Source organism: Strix aluco, chromosome 1 (assembly GCF_031877795.1).
Source record: "Strix aluco isolate bStrAlu1 chromosome 1, bStrAlu1.hap1, whole genome shotgun sequence".
In the NCBI taxonomy this organism is placed as follows: domain Eukaryota; kingdom Metazoa; phylum Chordata; class Aves; order Strigiformes; family Strigidae; genus Strix; species Strix aluco.
In genome coordinates, this window is record NC_133931.1 from 72,371,396 (window position 1) to 72,391,182 (window position 19,787).

The 19,787-nt window shown below is 40.4% G+C and overlaps 1 protein-coding gene across 4 annotated transcripts in view; it reads left to right on the top strand.

Annotated features, from left to right (window-relative positions):
* Positions 1-19,787, top strand: part of EPB41L4B (erythrocyte membrane protein band 4.1 like 4B) — a 180,120-nt gene that overhangs the window by 81,513 nt on the left and 78,820 nt on the right. For 3 of the 4 annotated variants that reach the window (XM_074824909.1, XM_074824919.1, XM_074824927.1), the window contains exons 9-15: positions 19-107; positions 439-508; positions 681-850; positions 954-1,063; positions 3,108-3,138; positions 3,645-3,678; positions 4,701-4,768. In XM_074824909.1, the coding sequence (XP_074681010.1) occupies positions 19-107; positions 439-508; positions 681-850; positions 954-1,063; positions 3,108-3,138; positions 3,645-3,678; positions 4,701-4,768 (572 nt within the window). Of the gene's footprint in view, positions 1-18; positions 108-438; positions 509-680; positions 851-953; positions 1,064-3,107; positions 3,139-3,644; positions 3,679-4,700; positions 4,769-7,570; positions 8,998-19,787 lie in introns of those variants that run through there. The other variant, XM_074824936.1, reaches the window with a different exon arrangement.

Genomic DNA, 19,787 nt, shown 5'->3' on the forward strand with positions numbered 1-19,787 from the left:
TTCTATGCTTGCTTGCAGGGAAGAGATGGTTGTGAATATGCTCTTGGACTGACACCAACAGGCATATTGATCTTTGAAGGAGCCAACAAAATAGGCTTATTCTTTTGGTAATCTGTTTTTGTGTTATATTCCTTTCTGTTAAAATGCAGAAATCTTTCTCCTTTACATAATGGGATCCTGACTATATTTTTAAATATAGATCAAATCTACAAGGTTAAAATACCAAGGTTAAATCTGAAGGTAAATTGGTCTGGTTAGAAGTACCACTCTCAAATATGAAATATTTGTTGAAAAATAGTCACATTTCCAGGAAATCATACTTTTATTACAATTCCTGAAGTGTTCCAGGATTGCAAATCCCTCATGTGTTTTGGGGAACGGTCCTAGATTACAAAATGCCGTTTTTCCATTAATTTTCTTTTCGCTTCTTGTGTTTAGGCCTAAAATCACAAAAATGGACTTTAAAAAGAGCAAACTAACACTTGTGGTTGTAGAAGATGATGAACAGGTAACTTTCTTCCCTTACTTGGGCCTGATCCAACAAAGTGTGGTGTGTGCTCAGGCTGGTAAAAACGCAAGGGAGGCTCATCACACTGTTGGCCCAGGCTGTATTTCTCCTACCAAGGACAGTAACTAATACCATGCATGCCAACTTCCAGAGCTTTTGTTTCTGCATTTAGGGCAGAGAGCAAGAGCACACATTTGTTTTCCGGTTAGACAGTGCCAAAACGTGCAAACATTTGTGGAAGTGTGCGGTGGAACACCATGCTTTCTTCAGATTGCGAGCCCCAGCAAATAGTAAATCTAGTAGATCCGACTTCATAAGGCTGGGATCACGCTTCAGATTCAGGTATTTAGCAAAGTAACAGCAATATGTTTGTGTTTATACAATGGAGCAGGTACAGCATCCAGCAAAAGGCAATAGTTAACTTTGTTTATTTCTGTATTTTAAGTGGGCGGACAGAGTATCAAGCAACACATGGGACAAGATTACGCAGAACTAGTACATTTGAAAGAAGGCCCAGCAAGCGATATCCTTCTCGAAGGCATTCAACTTTTAAAGGTAAGTGTTTGTACTTGTGTTCACTTAACCAGTCATGCAGGTGTCCTGTTAACCCATATAAATGTCATATTACAACCATAAAATCTGTACCACAGTATAAAAACCAAAACATGTCAGACTACCTAAAAAAATCAGAATGTACATGGGTTTTTTTCTCTGAAGTCAGAGTCCATTGTTTGTATCTACTGTTTTTAATCTCTGTCTATACTTAATTCTTCCATCCCCCATCTATGGAGAAGGAGGTAGTATGGTTTCTTTTGTTGCTTCATTGAGGAGGGAAGAAAAGTTTTATCAAACTAAATGAGGGAAACCATGTAACATTTTCTTTGAAGTGCCTTTGTCACGTAGAGTGGAGCAGTGTCCAAAAGCCTCACTGACTTGCTTATCTAGCCAGACTTAGGGTTATTGAGCAGTCTTGCTGTGCAGTTGTTGCTGCTTTCCTGACTGTAATGGCATGTTACTCACCTATCCAGAGTCTGACCTTAACTAGCTTTCTCTGGGAATTGAAATGTGCTGGATTTGAATGGGATGACAAGGAATTGATTTCCCTGGTGGTTTTGTCATTTGTCCTTGAAAACTTAAGCCGAGATTTTTATTCCTTGTAGAAAAACCTAGGAAGGAGCACTGCAAGACAACCCCCTTTAAATTCTGTATTACTTGAGGCTGGAGGTGTAGTTGCTGTATAAAGCAGGGTGAGATGACATTCCTGTAGAATCTCGTTGCACTCCTTTGTATTCCTAGAATATGAACCTCAGTTCCATGAAAAGTCCTTGTGGTATTATGGGGGGACTTTTATTTTTGATGTACAATGGGGAAAAAAGGGTAGCAAGCATGCATGCCTTCTAGAGTGTGTAACCCCCCCCTTCCTTACTACATGTCAGTTTTTTACAGAAATGCAAATTTATTAAATTTGTGAAATGCTGTTACATGATACATAAGAGTCAATTGTATATGGTAAGTGTGGATGATTTCCTAAATTGAAGACTGGATTGTTTTAATTTTATTTTTACAATAACAGGATCTGTCAGACCTGCAGGTGATACCTTGCCTCAGTGCTTTCGTACTTATGTCTGTGAGATGGGAGAAGAGAGAAAGTGTGGCTTATGCTCAGTTTAGTTCTCTGTGCATAGCAGCCAGGCAGAATTGCTGTCATACCCAGATGTTCTCCCTCCAAAAAGCTCAACAGCATGTTTGTTAAGTTAATGCAAAAAGTCCCCTTAGATTATTGTCTTTCACGCATCTCTTAGCCATTAAGACCTGTATCTAGTTGCAGCTCACAGGCGTTGGATTCTGTCCTAGCTCAGTCTCTTTGAGACTGCTACAGTGTCTCATTAAGTTTGTCATCCACTTCCTGCGTTCAGCGGAGACTTGTATTTTCAGCTATATCACTCAGCAGTTTTTCAATGCTCTTGAAAAATACACTGTCTCTCAGGAAAAAGAAATTGTACATCCCAGTTACTCCACTGCCTTCTTCACTGTTCTTTCCAGCCTGTCCAAAGCACAAGCCAAGACCTTGTTGCTCACGATTGCTCAGTGCCTTCCCGTATTCCCAACTGATCAGCTTTTTTTGGTGACTGTCATTCACTGTAATAAGACACAGGACATTACCAGCTTCAGGAATACTCTGGTTTCTGTAAGATGCAAAATTTCTGTGAGGGGTAGCTTCTGATTTTCAAGGGACTCAATGGTATTGACATGGTAGCTACACCAAGGTGAGAAAAGTAGTGTTCTGGTTGTGCAGAACTTGCTCTGCCAGAAGTCCTTCTTTTGTGACATTTGGGAAGAATACTCTTGTCTGCTGTCATCTTTGGGCTTTGACTCTTGCAGAAACAGAGAGAGGTTTGTGTCTGCCTCAAACTTCATGTACTCACACAGGAATGCTGGGTAGCAGAGGGTTGCACTTGTGATTCTGACGCATTTGTGCACATACGTCTGTATGAGGATTCACTTAAGCTGTAGTGTAACATCCCAGTCACAATAGCTGATACTTCATGTCTTAAGGTTTTTTGCCTGTCTTAAGGTTTTTCGTTTGTTTCTTTTTAAGCAAACAATCCTGTGAAAGCAGCACAACTGTGGTAAGTGACTGCTCAAGTTCTCTCTATCTCTCAACTGCTGTTGTCAGGCAAAAAAGATTCTGAAGACCCTTTCTGTCTTAGGATTTGTCAAAACAAATTCCGTGGTGTGGGATGAATTGCTTTGGGATCTCTCATTATGCAGCACCAGATTCTTCTTGGGGACTGGCTTTGAGACTTTTAAGTGCTTCCATTTAAATTTTTTTTTCTTTTTGTGTTTGAGATAAGACTAAAGTAAAACATATTTCCTTTCTGCTTATTGCTATTATGCTATCTTATCTAGCATTATTTGTTCCTGTTTCATAAATGTAAAATGAGGAAAAAAATTTTGCACCCCTCTTTTTTGCACTGTAGTTGCTGTAGTGTCTATCTTGAATAAAATACCGATGTCCTTAAGAATATGAATTTTACTTCACTGTAATACTTCCCTGAAGGGTAGAACCCTGAATTATAGGAAATTGTGACATAAATGTATTGATTACATGAAAGCTAATTTTTTTCTCCCTTAGCGCTAAAAATACTCCTGAAGTCCATAACTACCAGGTAAGAGCATAACAATTGTTGAAGAGAATATTGTAATTTTCTTATTTAGTGGTAAATATTTTTGTTCTCTATACTTAGTACAGCTGTTTTGTTCCCCTTCCCTTACTCTGGGGTGAGAGTCTCTGAGGTGGTTCAGAAATAAAAAGTGTCACATTGGGAGTTAAGGAGAAAGTGGAGGAACTCCTATCTTTCTTCACCTGTGTTCTTGAATGCACTGCAAGCTGAATACACTCCATTTGCCACCCTCTCTCCCTTCCCCTTCCCCTCCCCTTCCCCCCCCCCCTTCCCTCCCCTTCCCCCTTCCCTTCTTAAAGCCTTTGGGACTGTGAATATGATGGACCCCAGGAGACTGCTCTGTGAGCAACCTTTTGTCTAGAGCAGCTTCTCACATTGGATGATCCATGACAAGTTCAAAGTTGCAATTATCTCCCCCATCACAACACTTAAGGAGTTCATTCCTGGTCAAATGTTTGTTTTTTTAAACAAGCTCCTTTATACACTTCAGAGAAAAACCTTAACCGTGATACTAGCAGTCAGTGCTACTGAGAAAGCAACTGAGTGTGTGCATGAGAACTTAGTCTTAACAGTTGTTTTTATTAAAAGCCTCACTAGTGATATTTCAGTGTTTCTCCTCAAGATCTCATGGATATGAGAGAGAAATGCTGTCACCAAAGATGGGTGACCTTCTGAAGACTGCTATTATAATAGTAACCTTTCTCACTCTCCACCTTTGATGAAAGTTGACATTCTTTTGATGTGCTTTCTATGAGAAGCACTAGATGTGCTAGCTTGTCTCTCAAACTGAAAAGCAATTTTCTTTGCATTTTCCCTGAGTGTGTCCTAACGAGCAAGCTCATCACCAAGAGGTCTCGTGTAAATGCTCAGTGGCATGGGAGAAGGTCTGAAAAAGTGGGGTTTCTAAGGCTCACAGGGAGCATGTTTCTCATGGCCCCAGGAAAATAAAAAGTTAATAGGGAGTTTTTATAAGATTTCATTAACTGGGTTCAATGTTTTCATTGCAGCCACAGTATCATCCTAATATACATCCTGCTCAGCCACACTGGCATCCACATACACCTGTGAATGTAAGGTAAGCAATCTTCACTTTGTGAAAAAGATGATTACTTCTTTCTTTATCTTAACCTGTTGCCCTGAAGCTTTGGTGGATGTATTGGGCAAGTTTCTGCCCAAGAAAAGCAAACAGAAATTAGAAATATGTGATGTAGAGGCAGTATTAAATAACTTCTATTTAGATTTTGCTTTGGAATGTCCTGATCTTCTCGATTAAAATTTTTTTCAGGTTGATTTTTAATTCAGAATCTGAAATACAACTTTAGTGTATTTCTGTGGGGAGTACGTTAGATGGGAAGATGCTCAGTAGCGTCAATAAAACTAATTGCAATTTGATCAGTATTTAATTTCCTAAAAGAAGAAACTCATTTTAGGGTAAAGTTATGAGTGAACAGATTCTTGAATTGCAGCACTTCTTTCATCTTTTGCAGAAATCTATATGGAAAAATAACATGTACGTGGAACAATGTATTGGGCAATTTACAGATAATTAGTGTTAGTGAAATTGTAACATTGAGTTTTTAAGAACTGCTTCACAAAAATATTTCTGTGTGTACTATTGTGCTATCTTCTTGCATACTTTTTTATTTTGGAACTATTCATGAGAGAAGTTGAGCAAAAAGAAATTTTGGAAGAAATTCACTCCGAGTTAGAACCACCTTGGTGGAACGCACAGTGGAGACACACACCTGCTGGTTGACATGTGTCTGTGCATGTACCTGAGATAAAAATCAGATGCTATTCTGTCTTAATAAAAAGTAACCTTTTTAGGTTACTTAGGTTTTTATACAGTTACTGTCTTGACTGAAAAATACCAATATCGTAATCTTCATTCCTATTCATCTTACATTTTTATCTCTATATTCTTACATCAGGATAGGTAGACTTCATTCTTAGTGTAGGCAGGCTCTGGAGATGAGGCTGAGTTTAAAATGGATGAAAAGACCATTTGGTCCAAACTGGAGTCTGAGAACGGAGGAAAAAGGCAAATATGTTATTAGAAATCCTTACTAGGCAGAGAAGCAGACATACTCACGGTCATCTTAAAATTCCTAGCATACAGCAGTAAAAAGCACTATGCTAGAAACAGAAGATGTTAAGTTGGGTAGTTAACTTTGTGCTTCATGTTCAAGATTCTTCCTGGTTTTAGGATTTACTTGTCTATTTAATTGTGTGTGATTTAAAATGTACAGTTTCACATTACAAAAGAGTGATTGCTGAGAGAGTGTAATGATTTTATAAATCGTTTGAGGTTTTTCTGAAATTTTTCTAAAGATTTCTTCACTTACGATACTAGTCTATAACATTTTAAAGCCAAATAGTTCACCCTGGAGCAGAGTGATATTGAAATAAGCACAATAATGTATTGTAATTGTGCAGACAACCTCCCCTTTCAGCCCCTCCGCTGCCTGGGCAAAGATTAAGGTCAGTGAAATATGAACAATGGCTTTTTTATAGCTAGGCTTGTAAAGCTAAAAAACATACTTAAAAGCTCAGTCATGCAAGCTCGGTAGAAAAGGTGCTCAGAATTTTTGTCCCAGTCAGGTATAAGCATTTAAATGTGTGATTAAAGTGCAAGCCTCAAGTTATTCTAACTTGGAGTCAAAGTGGAAGAGTTGGACATTTAACATCTTAGATAGCTTGATTTGAGAAAGCTTAATCCATCCAACTATGAACCTGAGATCAAACCACAGATGCATGAAATTCTTTCTGCTGGGCATGCAAGTCGAGCATGGGTCAAGGGCTGGAATGAAGCTACCTGTGCAACACATGTTATATATGGGGTTTTTGTTGAATAGTTTGTGAAGTAATGTGTGGAATTGTGTCTCAGTCTTCTTAGTAAAATCCTTTCAATAACATTACTTGTTTACAGTTAACTTAATGTTCAGTCTTCTGAGAAAATTCATTCCATTTAATAGTTGTCCTTATATAACTTTAGAATCTCTCCAAAAAAGGGTAAAATCTAAACCTGCCTGTATTTCTGCTAACATAAAAAAAATTACAAAAAAAATGGTGCAACTTTAGTTTGGTAATAAGGGAATCTTAAACATTGTGGTTTCCTACATACTGTTCAAAATATTTATTTATTTATTTATTCATTTATTCTACACCCAGCACCCCCATCAATGATTCAGGATACACTGTAGGAGTGGTTGAGGTTACTATCTCTAAGCAACAATAAGTAATGAACAAATAATGAAAAAATATTTTTTCTCTTAGTACTTTTTCAAGTTTCTCGACATAGTCACAGAGAAATACCCCTACTAATTATAGATTCTAGGTGTGCATCTTAACAAAAGAGACTATGTAACTTACAGGCTGCTTCAGTATAATAAACTGCATCAGTGCTGAAGGAATGGCAATATTTACAGATGAGCAATTTTCATTCATAGGATTGCCTTTCTTAATTTTTTAGACCTTAAAGGTATATTTACATGAGCCCAACTTTTTGCATGACATGGTTTATTTTACTTGTTTGTTGTATGCGTTTAGTTTTCCTGTAGCCTCCTCCTCCCTCCCCACCATCCCTCTGGGATTCAGAAGCATTGATGCATGATTGTCTGTAACACTTGAAATCAGAGAGGATTTTTAATGACTGAGCTCTGATTCAACCCCCTTTGAAATCAGCTAAAAGGTTCCCGGTTGCTTCAGTGGCTCCTGCATCAGACCTGTAGGTCTGTCACCATTTCCTTCCCTTCCTGATAGCTGCCCATCAGGCCGTATGCATGCTTAGCACTTGCTGGGTGAACTCATGTTACTGTGTAGCACTCATAAGTTTACTTCCATCTCTCACTAACCAATAACTGTGCAAATGGTACAGGCCACCCTATCATGATGACAGGCCATATTGGAAACCCCCCACAAGTGGAGAGGACAGCAATTTACGATATATCCAGGAACAGAACCAGAAGAATTTAGGAGGAGTCCAAAGCATGGTGTACCAAGATAAACTCATGACGACTCTCTGAAAAACAGCCATCTTCATTTCACCTGCCATCTTAGACGATCATTGCATTCCATGGTCCTTGTCTGTCTGCAGTACGTTCAAAGTGTATTGTGCATAAAGTGTGTGTCTTTGTATGTACATCCATCCTTGTTTAGTGTTCATGGACATTCTTGGGAAAAGTATTCTCCGTGTCTTTGTAAAAAATCTTGAAAAACCTTTTGTGAAAGCTGGTAAGAATTTTCAGTGTCCCGAGACCAGAAATATTTCCGGGGATTTACATTCTACCATGCTTTCAAATCTCTGACCCTCTGCCTGCTGTTGAAGATCAGCCATTTGTGCCTTAGTTATTTTTATTATCTTGTTTCGAGTCAAATTAATAGATGAAGTTTGAGAAATTTTGGTTTTTAGTTGACATGCAAATAGGAGATTGGAGGGAGGAAAAAACAATTCACACTGGCAATCAAAATGGCTTATGAACCACCAACAAAGGGAGCCTATTGAGGTAGTCATAGGTTTGGGTGTCATTTGTTTTTAATTTTTGTGTTCTGCAGCAAAAATAGAGGTGCTTGCCTAACTTTGAAAATGAGTGTGAGGAAAGAACACTGTAATAAACTTAATGGAGTATGTGTATTCCTTTTTTTGACTTACTGATTATATTGATAGCATTCCCCAAAACCATACCTGCTGCTATAAAGGCGAGAATGTTAAAAATTAATCCTTGCTAAAAGGGTGCTGCTGTTGTCTTATTTTTAATGTGATTATGGAAGTGAACTATACAATCGCATAAAACTACCTATTGATAACTTTTCTCTGAGTGGATTTGAAAACACAGCGTGTAATTGGTACACTACAAGATGAGAATGATCCTGTGAAATAGCTCTATTTTTTTAAAGTTAGATGTTTGCAAAGTTGAATGTATATTTTACAAACCTAGGTCTTTAAATAGGCTTGGCTGGTATTTTGATCACTTGCCGATCTTTTTTTTTTTTTTTTTTTTAAACTGGAAATCATAGTGCCATCTTAACTCATGCATTTGTCTTAATTAGGCCTTACATCTGTGGTCTCTCTGAAGTTGTTGGAATGATGAATCTTCATTTGGGATATTTTAAAAATGAAGTAGTTTTTAACATGATTTTGATAAATACACATTTATAAACGGCTATAACCATGAATTTTTTTTCAGAGCAAATTTGATAGTGTATAACTTTTTGTGAAATATATTTGTTTACAAATGCTATCTTTTAATATTTGTTTTGATCTTTCCTGTATGTGCTAAGTACAAATAAAAATTTTCAATCTTGTTCTGGTTATGGTGCTTTTTTTTTTTTTTTTTTTGAAAGATGTGGGGGGAGGGTGGATAGACATGATACACCTTATGCTTGTACCTGTTTTGCCCTGGAATCACTAATGCTGTGCTGGATCGACATTTTCAGTGCAGTCTGTAGAGGGAGGGAAAACAATAAAGCAATTGTGCACTGAGATGTGAAAATGCCAGAGTAAGCCTAAGGTGGGTAATCGCAGAGGCTGACTTCAGTTTCCCCAGTCTAGTCTTCCTCTGTTTCAGCAGCATTTGGGAAAGGAAGAAAGAGAAACTTTGTTGGAGCCAGTGGAACAAGGGCCTAGTTTAGCTGCTGCTCTGAATGCCCTCTGGAGAAAGTCTTTTTTTGAATACTCAAGTTAAAGTGGAGCATTGTTGCTTCATGATTCACACACCTACATTCATAATACAGTATCGTTCTTGTCAAAGAACTTCATTGGCTCATGTGTGGTTTGTTCTCAGTGTTCCTCCTCATCATGTGTTGTTATGTGCGGTTTGGTTTATTGCTGAAGGTGCACTGAATGAGGGATCTCCTTGACAGATCACGAGAAATACAGCACAAGGCCTAACCAGTCCTTAAGTGTTAAAATGCCTCATGCAGGAGGTCTGCACACAGGTGAAGAACAACCTGTGGGACTTGTGCATTCTGCAGTTTGTGTGTGTCACCCCAAGGGAAGCACTTGTCATTCTGCTTCTCTGGAGAAGGAGCTCATGCACTCTGCACTCCCCTTTCACTTTTTCATCCCACATCCTCCTTGCTGTCTACAGAAATCTGTACCAGCAAAGTCACCAAGCCATCAGATAGGTAAGAAGAGATCAATTTCTCTGTCCTTCCTTGCTCTAATCTTAGTTGGCTTCCTGTAGCAAATGGGCTGGAATGCAGTTGGGAAGAGGGAGCATTTCTACCTGTTTCCTGTCTGACCCCGGCATTGCTCTGACTGACCTGTCCAGCCAATGTCACCTGAACAAAGATGGATAGGGGTAGTATCCATCTGAACAGGGTAGTACAAATAAGTTGCTTTAAATTTAAAAGCACATTGGTTTTTTTCCTAAAATCAGCACACTCATTACTTATGAAGTATTGTTTTAGCAAGTGACTAATACAGGCCTTGTGATGTTAGGAGTACAATTTTGTGTTTGAAGCCACACAGAACACTGCAGGCGAAAACCAAATTATGTGGGGAGAGGGGAGAAAGGCAGAAGATGTTTGGCTAACTCAGCTGTTAAATGTAGTAGCACCTTTTGTTTAAAAATAGAATATTGGGAAAGCTGTGGCAATATAAATCAATACCACATCCTAGATTTGTGCTGGTACAGGAAGCCACTGGTGGTTAATAGATGTACAGACTCAGTACAGGGACTTGATAGCCCTGATATGTAAGTGTTTATACATTGTGTTGAATTATTTTAACTGGGAGTTCCTCATGAGGAAATGCCACACAATTTTTACCAAAGAGCATGTTATACAGTCATTCTAGGTACAGAGAAATCAACACATTTTGAATGTGTTCTAAATATACAGGGAAGTTGTTTAAAACAAATTGCAAACTGCCTGAAGGAGGTGCCACCTTATGAATCCAAATGAAGCATGCTCTCAGGGGTACCTGAGACCTGAGTCTATTCATTGTGCAAGTCTGAAATCTTGTTTTTACAAGTCCAGCATACACTTAGAAACTCTTCTGTAATCTGATTACAGGTGATAAACACTATCCTTGCATCAGTTTGGGGGGTGGGGGGGCGGTGTCTGTGAGTACAGTGCTAGACATCTGAGAAACTACACTGATCTGAAGTCCAGCATGTAATCGGCTGCATTCTTCCACGCACTGGAGAATTGCTTGATATATCTTGGCTGAGGGTATCTTCTGATCTCTCTGCATACCTTCCTCCTGCATTTAATGAAGCTGAAATCCAGTTCTTCAGAGCTCAGGCCTGGCTCGCCACTTTGTTCAGATTTGCAGGGGGGTTACTTTTGCTCTGTAATAACTCTATAATCCTGTGTCCTCTCCCCTAGGAACTGGTGGGGGAATTGAAAAGCTGGTGATACGGCATCTGTAACTTGGGCTGAAATGCATCGCTCTTCAGCCCCAGCCAGGCTCTGGCATGCAAACTAATGACTAATATTGAACACTGAAATATGATGCTGAAATACAATAGTAAAAGTGTTGGCACTTTTGGTAAATTATTTTAGTGTGGGCTTTTTCTTTAAACTTTAATTTTCAGCTATTTTTCTCTAGCTGATGTGAGTCACAGACAAAGTGAACAATGGGATCAGGTTTTTGAATGCATTTCCAAAGCTGGCAGTCAGGGGGTTGCACTTTTAAGGAAAGGAATTAACAAATCCTTCCAGACCCTTTTATCAGTGAACCCCTGTGGAAATTGACCAAAAGGAGGAATGCTTTCTCACATTGTGGATGGGAACAAAGCATATATTATGGCCTTGTGATGTAAAACATCATTTTTCCTTCCTTCTGGATGAGTGTTGCAGAAGATGTCTCTTCACCCTGCAAGAGAAAGAGTGTTAGAGCTTGCAAGTAATTTTGAAAATTGAACTTCAGCTGCTGGCAAGGAATGAGCTGGGGAATGTCTAAGACGGGGGAAAAAATGAAATTGAGTCTATCTCTTGCTTCTCAGGCATCAAAGTTGGCTAGATGGAGCCCTCTGAGGGGGAGGACGAAGACAGTTCAGCGCCGCAACCATGTTTTCAGTGGAGGTTTTCCACAAGTCATTCCAATTTGTGTATCAGGCAGGCAGGCTACTACTACCTCGCTCGAAGGAGAGAAGTTTCGACACACATCAATCTAACCTGGTACACCAGATGTCTGGATGAGTGGTTTTCCTCTGACTCTGCAAAGGAGGACCAAGGAAAGCAGCCTTGTAGGGGAATGCTGTCACTGCAGCATTGCTGATGGTAGCTAAAGAGAGTGTTTGAGCCAGACCTGCTACAGACCAGCTGACATTAATGGACATAAAGTAGGAACTGTGTTTTTTTAAATTCATCTCGGTCTGTGTGTGTTGTACTTTGAAAAGGGACTGATCCACCAGGTCCCTAGCTTCTGTTGTTAAGACTGTGCTAGCCATGAATCTTCTTTGAGAGCTAGCTTGCACTAGCACTCAGCTGGTCAAGCCTCTGCACCCTAACCAAACTTGTGCTACAATATGAGGATGGAGATTCTGAACCATTTCCGAGTAAATACTTTTTCCTGCTTTACAGTCAATCTGCAAATGTGTGGAAAAACACAGACTCCCAAGTTGTAGTGTCGAAGGGCCTCCAGGAAAATTAGTCCTTTCTCAGCAGGCGCCAGACACATAGAAAGATGCGTCTTTTGGACAAAACCAATGCTATTCAAAGTAGATAAGAAAAAACATGTAAAGGAATGGACCATGTTTTTCTATCTACCTCTTGCAGTACACTGCAAAGCAGTGTGTGGTAATGATGAAGACCTTGTTTGGCTTTCCTTGTTTTCTACGAACTGTTGTACCTTGAAGTGACTGGCCAAATAGCCTTCCCTTCTGAGTGCACGTGTTGTTGCTCTTGTTGCCACTGCGTCACAAAAAGCAGATAAAAATTTGATTCAGCTGGCGTTCCTCCTTTGATATGAGTCACTTCCAGTAATAAAGCTTCTGCAGACTAAATGCTGCTCTCCACTGCTTACTAATGACTGTTTCATGACTGTCCTTTAAAGCAAAATAACTTATTTTCAAACAGTTGATTTCACAAGCGTTAATCTGAATTTAGTTGTAAAGTCCACAAGTCAAGCCTCTGTGCACTGTCTGCTGCACATACTAGTAGGTTGCTACAGAAAATGCAAGCATGCCTGTAATAACTTGCATATTGCTTTTAATTTCTGCATGTAATATACCTTCAATTTTGAACAGGAGGAAGAGGTGGTGTTTTTTGCAAATACTATATCTCCCATCCAACTTTCTTGAAAGTGGTGATTTATTTTTTTTTTTCCAGATAGAGTCTTGGCAGACTTGGAACACAGACTGGTGTAGGTGGGAGGTTCCACCAGCCTGATATCTTAAACCCAATGTTACTTCTTTGTATTGTGTTTCTGGAATAATGGCTTTCTCTTGACTCTGTGGGGTGACTACTTTTGGTTGGTAGCATCTTACCTTCCATGATCTGTTGCATGTATCTTTTCCGAAGCAATCTAGTTCATTTTCTCTAGCAGAAGCAGTGTTCATGATGACTGCCTTAGTCATCACACCTTCTGAGAACTGAGGAATCTGCCAATTTGAAATGAAGATCAATGTTGATCTAGGGCTGTTGGGGAACCAGTGGAAATGCCCCTTGGGTTCTATTCTCAAATTGCCACCACAATTACATTTCCACTTTTGATTGATTTTTGTATTTTCTATCTTCTAAGTTTGTAATGTGCTTGTTTCTTCTTCCTCTTCATGGCACTAGTGGTATGACCTTCAGGTTTAAACTATCCAACAGCAAAACCTGCAGCTCATCATATCAAAGATGAAGATGAATTGGATTAAGCATAACCAGATATTTCATACAGAAACAGTTTGGAAAACCTGTAGTTCCTGGCTTAACAATGTCAGATGTTGATGGATTATAAAAAACAGTATTTTTTTTTAAATGAGGCAATGAAGAACATCCTTTACTTTCTGCGCCCTGAAGAAAATGAAAGAAGTAACCACACCTTAGTAGTAGTACTGATCTAATACAAATAATCACAGATAATAAGCTAACTATTTGTAGACTATTTTTTCCTCACTAAACCCCTAACAATCTGTGCTGGAATTATAATCACAATGGTTTACCTGCCATTACCAATTTCTGCAATTTTGAGAATCTTAGAGAAGTAGAAATACAAAACATTAATACATCTCCAGTGCTCTGTAAATTGTGTATTGACATAGCAATGAACTCAGTAGCTAAACAGATGACAAAGTAGCTGTGTTTCTTTTCATCTCCAGGGGACAAGCCCCTGAATTTTGAGGCTTTCCTGACAGACAGCAGGGCTGGCATCTTGGTGTCCCCGAGCTGAGTCTTTCTCATGATGAGGTGTGTAGGAGTCAGGAAGGAAGGAAGAGCTCTGAAAAAAAAAATGGCCCAGGGAAACAAAAAGCTCCAGTAGAGGGTTTAGGAGAAGCAAAGTTTTGCGGTAGAATGTGCAATAGCAGGAACTGGAAAAGCAATGAAGCCTGCTAGAGACTGTGGGAATGAAGAGGAATGAAAGAGGCAAGGGAGCTTTGAGATTTCAGCATCTGTGTCTTCACTTGGAGCTCACTGAATCAAGAAGCAAGGCTGATTTGAAGCAAGGCTTCAAGGAACTTGGATATCAAACTGGATGCTGCTTCTGTATCAAAATTTTGAGGCCAGGAGGGCTCTGTTATCATTCATTTTCAGATTCTACTGTTGCATTTAATGTCTCTCTCATTCTCAATTTCTGACTTCAGGAAAAATTCTGAAAATTGCTTTTAAGATAAAATGAACAGTTTCTCGCTATAACTCAGATGAGTTGCCCAAGTGTTGCAGTGAGAACAGAGATAGGACAGGTGGCAAGTTTGTAAATGAGAAAGCCCTTGCTGTGTTAAGTGATCGATTTTCTGTTACTTTTACCTGTTAATACTGTCTTCTGAGCAACTAAGTGGAAAATTCTGTCCTGCCTTGATAAGAGTTTTTACTTGCTGCACACTCTACCTGTTCAGTGGCTTTACTGGTAATGTGTTAAAAAAAGGCAGATATCTATAACCTAAAATGAGGTCATTTGTGTGGCAGTGGTGTCAGGTATGTTCACGCTGGACTTTAAAGTTACGGCAAATTACTGAAAAGTCAGAAGACCACATATTTCTTTGTAGGGCATATTCAGAATATGAATAATTTAGAAGCATGAAATTTCCACAGTTTTACTAATTTCTCTAAAAACATGGTTTTTTCAAGGAGTTTCAGCTGTGTAGGGACAGAGGCAAAAAGGAGATTTTGTAAGATGGGAGCATATTGTTAAGGGAAGCCAAATCCAGTGGACTGGCTTTAAGGCTAAAGTGGTTTCACCTTTCTAATCTGCTAGATGTGAGGCTGCTGTAGTTCCTGGTTTCTGAGCCCAGCCTGTACAGATGCCGAGCATGTATTCCAGAGCTGTAAATACACATAGAGCACACATGCAGCCAGCCATGCAGAGCCAAAGAGGTGGAGAGCAGTGCCTTTACCAGCACCTGCAGACACAAACAGTAGCACACGAACATGGGGCAGTACAGCAAGCTCAATCCTGTATGCATACACACCCCTCCCCCAGAAAATAGGACTATAGTTAAGAAGCCTAGACTGCAGAGATCGAGGCTTGACCAGCCAAGCATGCTGACCAGCAGCTTGCTTACATGTGGCTGGTCCCTTTTCTCTCCCTCCTGTTCATTTTCCCATGCTTGTTCTTCCCTGATGTACATGGATTCTCTCCTTCCCTTACCTTGTCTCCTCTCAGTTACCCCTTGCTTTTTCCCTGAATTGCTCCCAGTTTTGTGAAGTCCATATGCAAATTTCCCAAGGCTACCTAGGTAGTTTGGACCTCATGCAGTATTACCAATATGGTTTCCTAGGCAGTGCTGGCCCTGCAAAGTTGTTCTCACCAAAAAGTCCCTGATACTCCCCTCCTCCGGTGCTCTGTGAAGTTTGGCCATTTCTCATGTAGCTCTCCCATAACTACCTGTGAAATCCAGCAATCCTTCAGGGCAAGCTCCGTAACATCTGTTAGCTGCTTATGCTTTTATCTGTCATGTCCAGCTATTTCTTCTGTCACTTCCCGTGGTTTCTCATGTTCTCCTCTGTTAGCCAGGCCTGTGCCTCTTTCTGTGTCTGCATGCTTTGGCAGGTATGTGATAACGAGGAAAGGAGAGACAGGGATGTGCTTAGCTCATGGGCCTGAGTTATTTAATGGGTTAAGTGGTGGAAAAGGCTCTAGCGTGGTTAGCAACCCAAGATCTGCTGCAGGCTGTCTGGGAGGGCTTAAGTTCCTCACTTGGTTTTGCTCCTATTTTAACCTGAGTTAGCTTGCTTGTATTAGCCACCCCGAGTTGTTTTATTTCCCAAGGACGGGCATACATTGTCTGCCTGTGACTGAAAGGGGAAGACAGCACTGACTTGGGGGAGGATTTCATCTGTCTTAGAAAATTTTGTGTCTTCTTTCAGAGTTCTTCTCATCTGCAAGGACATCTGGGACAATGAATTTTTTTGACAGGTGATTAAATACCATTAGCTGTCGTTATCATTAATTAAAACCATTTGTAAATGAAGATGAGCAAGTTTAGTTCCCCAGTGGGCATATTTTGCATGACAGTTGTGCAAGGCAGTATTTTTTTAATGATCTTTATGTAGATAAGGTGAAATCTATGAGGACAATGGCTTTGTTGAGTCAAGATTTGTTTCTTGGTATTTTATTGGAACATGCTTTGCTGCAGGCTCTGTTCTTTTTGTGGAGAATTCCAGATTACTCCTGCTTCAAAACTTAGTTCAGCAGGAAGCTGCTGCATATACTTTTATCTCCTACAGGAGAAATTTTGCCTATTCCCATCACCATTTCTGAATATGTATTTCCCCATCGCCTTTTTCTCTCTTTCCATGGTTGGTTTGTCTGTCTGGGAGAAGGCTGCTGGCTGCCTGCTCTGCTTTCTGAGGTGTCCCTAGGAATGGATGGGGACTGCTGATCATCCCTGGCAGCAGGGAGAGAAATTGGCAACACATCTTCCCAGGCCTTCCCTAAAGGAAGCAAATGGGCCAGCTCTGCTGTCGTCTGCTGGTGTCCAGGGCAGAGCATGGAAGTGTAACAGCACTGCCAGCTTGAGTTATACTTCTCACGGTTTAGGAAGCCAGTTCTGGCCAGTAAAGAGATCCTGGCTACATGGTGCAGGAAAAAAACGATACCATAAGTTTCTTTTTAGTGATGCCAATCCTCCTTTACTTAAGAACACTCATTGCTTCTATATGTCCTCATCCTTGGCTGCAAAAATGAAACTGCATCCTCTCTCTTTTATGAGAAGTCCTCCTGCTGTGGTCTGTGTTCCTTTCTTGTATAACGCTGGGTCCTGTCAAAGTCTTTTGCTTCAGTCCAATGGTTCTGGTCATTAATTGATACTCATGCAGAACACTACCTTTTTCCTATCCCCTCCACCTTTCCTCTTCATTCCTCTCCATGGGGTATTTTCCAGAGTATGCAAAATTCCTAGGCTCTTTGTGCCACTTTACATGAAGTGTAAACACAAGGGGTGTGTGAGATTCTAAATGTGTTTAAGTTTGACTAAAAATTCAGTTGGGTTTGTTTGGGTTTTTTTTAACTGCTTTTGAAGCTTGGGCAGGGAATAAACCCAAAGTCTTGTCTTTTTTTTTTTTTTTTTTTTTTTTTTTCCCCCAAAAGGAGAGATTAAGCCCCAAAAATGAAAGTTTGGCTTAACATAGCTGTTAAGTCTCATCCCCCCAGCTGCCACATTGAAGCTTCATGCACAATGGCTGCTTTCATTAGACTTCTGAGAGTCTTTCCTCCATGGATACACTTTAATGCACATACACGTTAACATACACTGACTGCCATTTGGGAGCACATCTAAAGCCCATTTTGAGTTGGAGAAGGTATAGTTACAATATGGTGATGGGTGAACTGTCTCCTATTAGGGAGCAAAGTGGTTGGGGGAGCCTCCCAACACATTCAGCACAAAGCCTGCAGTGTGGATTTGAGCTGCCGAAAGCTGCGCAAATCACCATCAGACTTGCTCTGAGCTGCAGATGGGGGAGGATTGAGAGGGGTTGTGAAGATGTTTGTGTAAAGTTTGAGGATTTTTAAATGTTAGACACTTGCAGTGGTTTGGTGCAGAAGCAGTGTTCAAAGCAAAGAATAGAGGTGGGTGTGGTAACTGTTGAAGGTTAGTTGTCACAACCAGACCTAGAAGCCTGGGATTTTTTTATACCACTGTTCAGCTATAGCAGGGAGGGTCTAAACTCAATGCAGAGTCACCCAAGAGGCACAATAGTTTTGAGTCTGCTTTCTGCTGTTGCCCCACCCACCTCCCCAAGGAGGGGAGAGAATAGAGGCCCACCATTTTCTCTCCAAGTGTAACTTCAGCCGGATGGGAGATGCCTACAAGAAGAGTGTGGAAGAAGGGGACACGGACAGGGTGGAGGAGTAAGCCTGCTCTGAAACGGGTGAAAGGTGTTTTATGCAGGGCTACATGGTTATGTTCTACAGGAGAATGAGGATGGTATGGGAAGGTGATTACTTTTTTAAAAAATCTCTTGTTACTCAGGTTGCACCAAAATGGGAAGTCCTCTTACACCAGGCCTGTCATGGATGACAGAGAAGTCCTGAATGGGTTCTGATCTTAGCACACAAGAAAGTTTAGGACACAGCTCAGGAGAAATGATAGTATGTTTGTGCTGTTAGGTAGGAACCTGTTTCATAGCTGAGGTTTTGGGAGGTGGAAACCTGGCCAGTTTAGGAAAGGATCTGGTGTTCTTTCAGATCAGAAGTTGAACATGAGTCAACCCCAGGCTATTTAAGAAAAAGCAAATGTCATGTTCCAGTGTATAAACAGTAGATCCCATAGGACACGGAATCAACCCTTCCTCTTTGCAATACATTTGCAAGTCCTCAACTGGAATGGGGTGCCCTGTTCTGAGCACCACATGTCAGAGGCAGAGGAGGGGGCAGCTGGGCAGATGGGGATGGCAAGACATATCAGAACTGTAGGAAGTTTGTGACCTGTGAGGGACAACTGAAGAATTCAAAGCTCTTTAGTAGGCTTAAATTGTAGTAAAGGTGACAGGACAAAGAAAGAAAGTAAGTGTAGGCATGGTGAGACACTGAAATTGATTGCACAGGGAAGTCATGAAGTCTCTGCTAGTGAAGGTGTTGAAGATTCAGTTCAGCTGATCAGTTGGGGTAACATAGGCCTGCTTAGTTTGGTTTTGAGGGGAGAGGTGGATAATTCAGTCTTTGAAATAGCTTTCTGTTCCCCATTTTTCTGTGATCTCTTAATACTGTTGTATGTGTGAGTTGTACGCTAGAGGCATGGTTTGGTAAGGCAGTAGATGGCTGGAGCACATGAAATGTAAGAATATCAACTGGAAATAGCTTTCAAAGCAAAGGGTGAGGAGTATAAAATTGCGATAGAGGACTCGTAATGTAAATAAAGTTTTTTAAATGGAAAAAGTAATCAGAAGATACATGTTATTTGCTCTGTTCCTCAATATGCTGCCCTTTTGGTCAGAAGAAAGTAATTATTTAAGTTTGAGGCTAAAGGCAATCCCAAGTGTCTTGTGAACTTTGAGTGGCTGTTTTGAAGGTTCAGCCTCTGGTAACTGAATTCTCAGGAGTGCTTTGCCTGAGGGAGGCACAGAGAAGGAAGAAATGTTTTCTTCCTTTATATAATAGCCTGTAGGGCCCTGCCTCATTTTCCTTGAAGGGCAGGAGTTGGTTGTATAGGAAGCAGCTGGAGCTTGTTGAGAAAACTGCAGAGGTAAATAACAGAGGAAAAAGAGGAAACCTGCAGGACAGCCAATTGACTATTGAAAGGTAAAACAAAGGTGTAACATTGTCATATTAGGAGAGCCAAAAGAAAGGAAGAAAGAGGATAGAAACTGATCCCCGCCCATGTATGCACATAGTCTGAGAGCATTACTTGATGTCTGGGGAGCAAGTATGAAAGCCTGGAGGGCTTAGGATATGGTCAGAAAGTTGGTTCATTGAAACTAGTGATTTATTTGCATCGATGGGTTGGGAAGGATGCATGAGCACATTATCTGTTCAGGTAACCCAGACAGAAGCAAGCAGT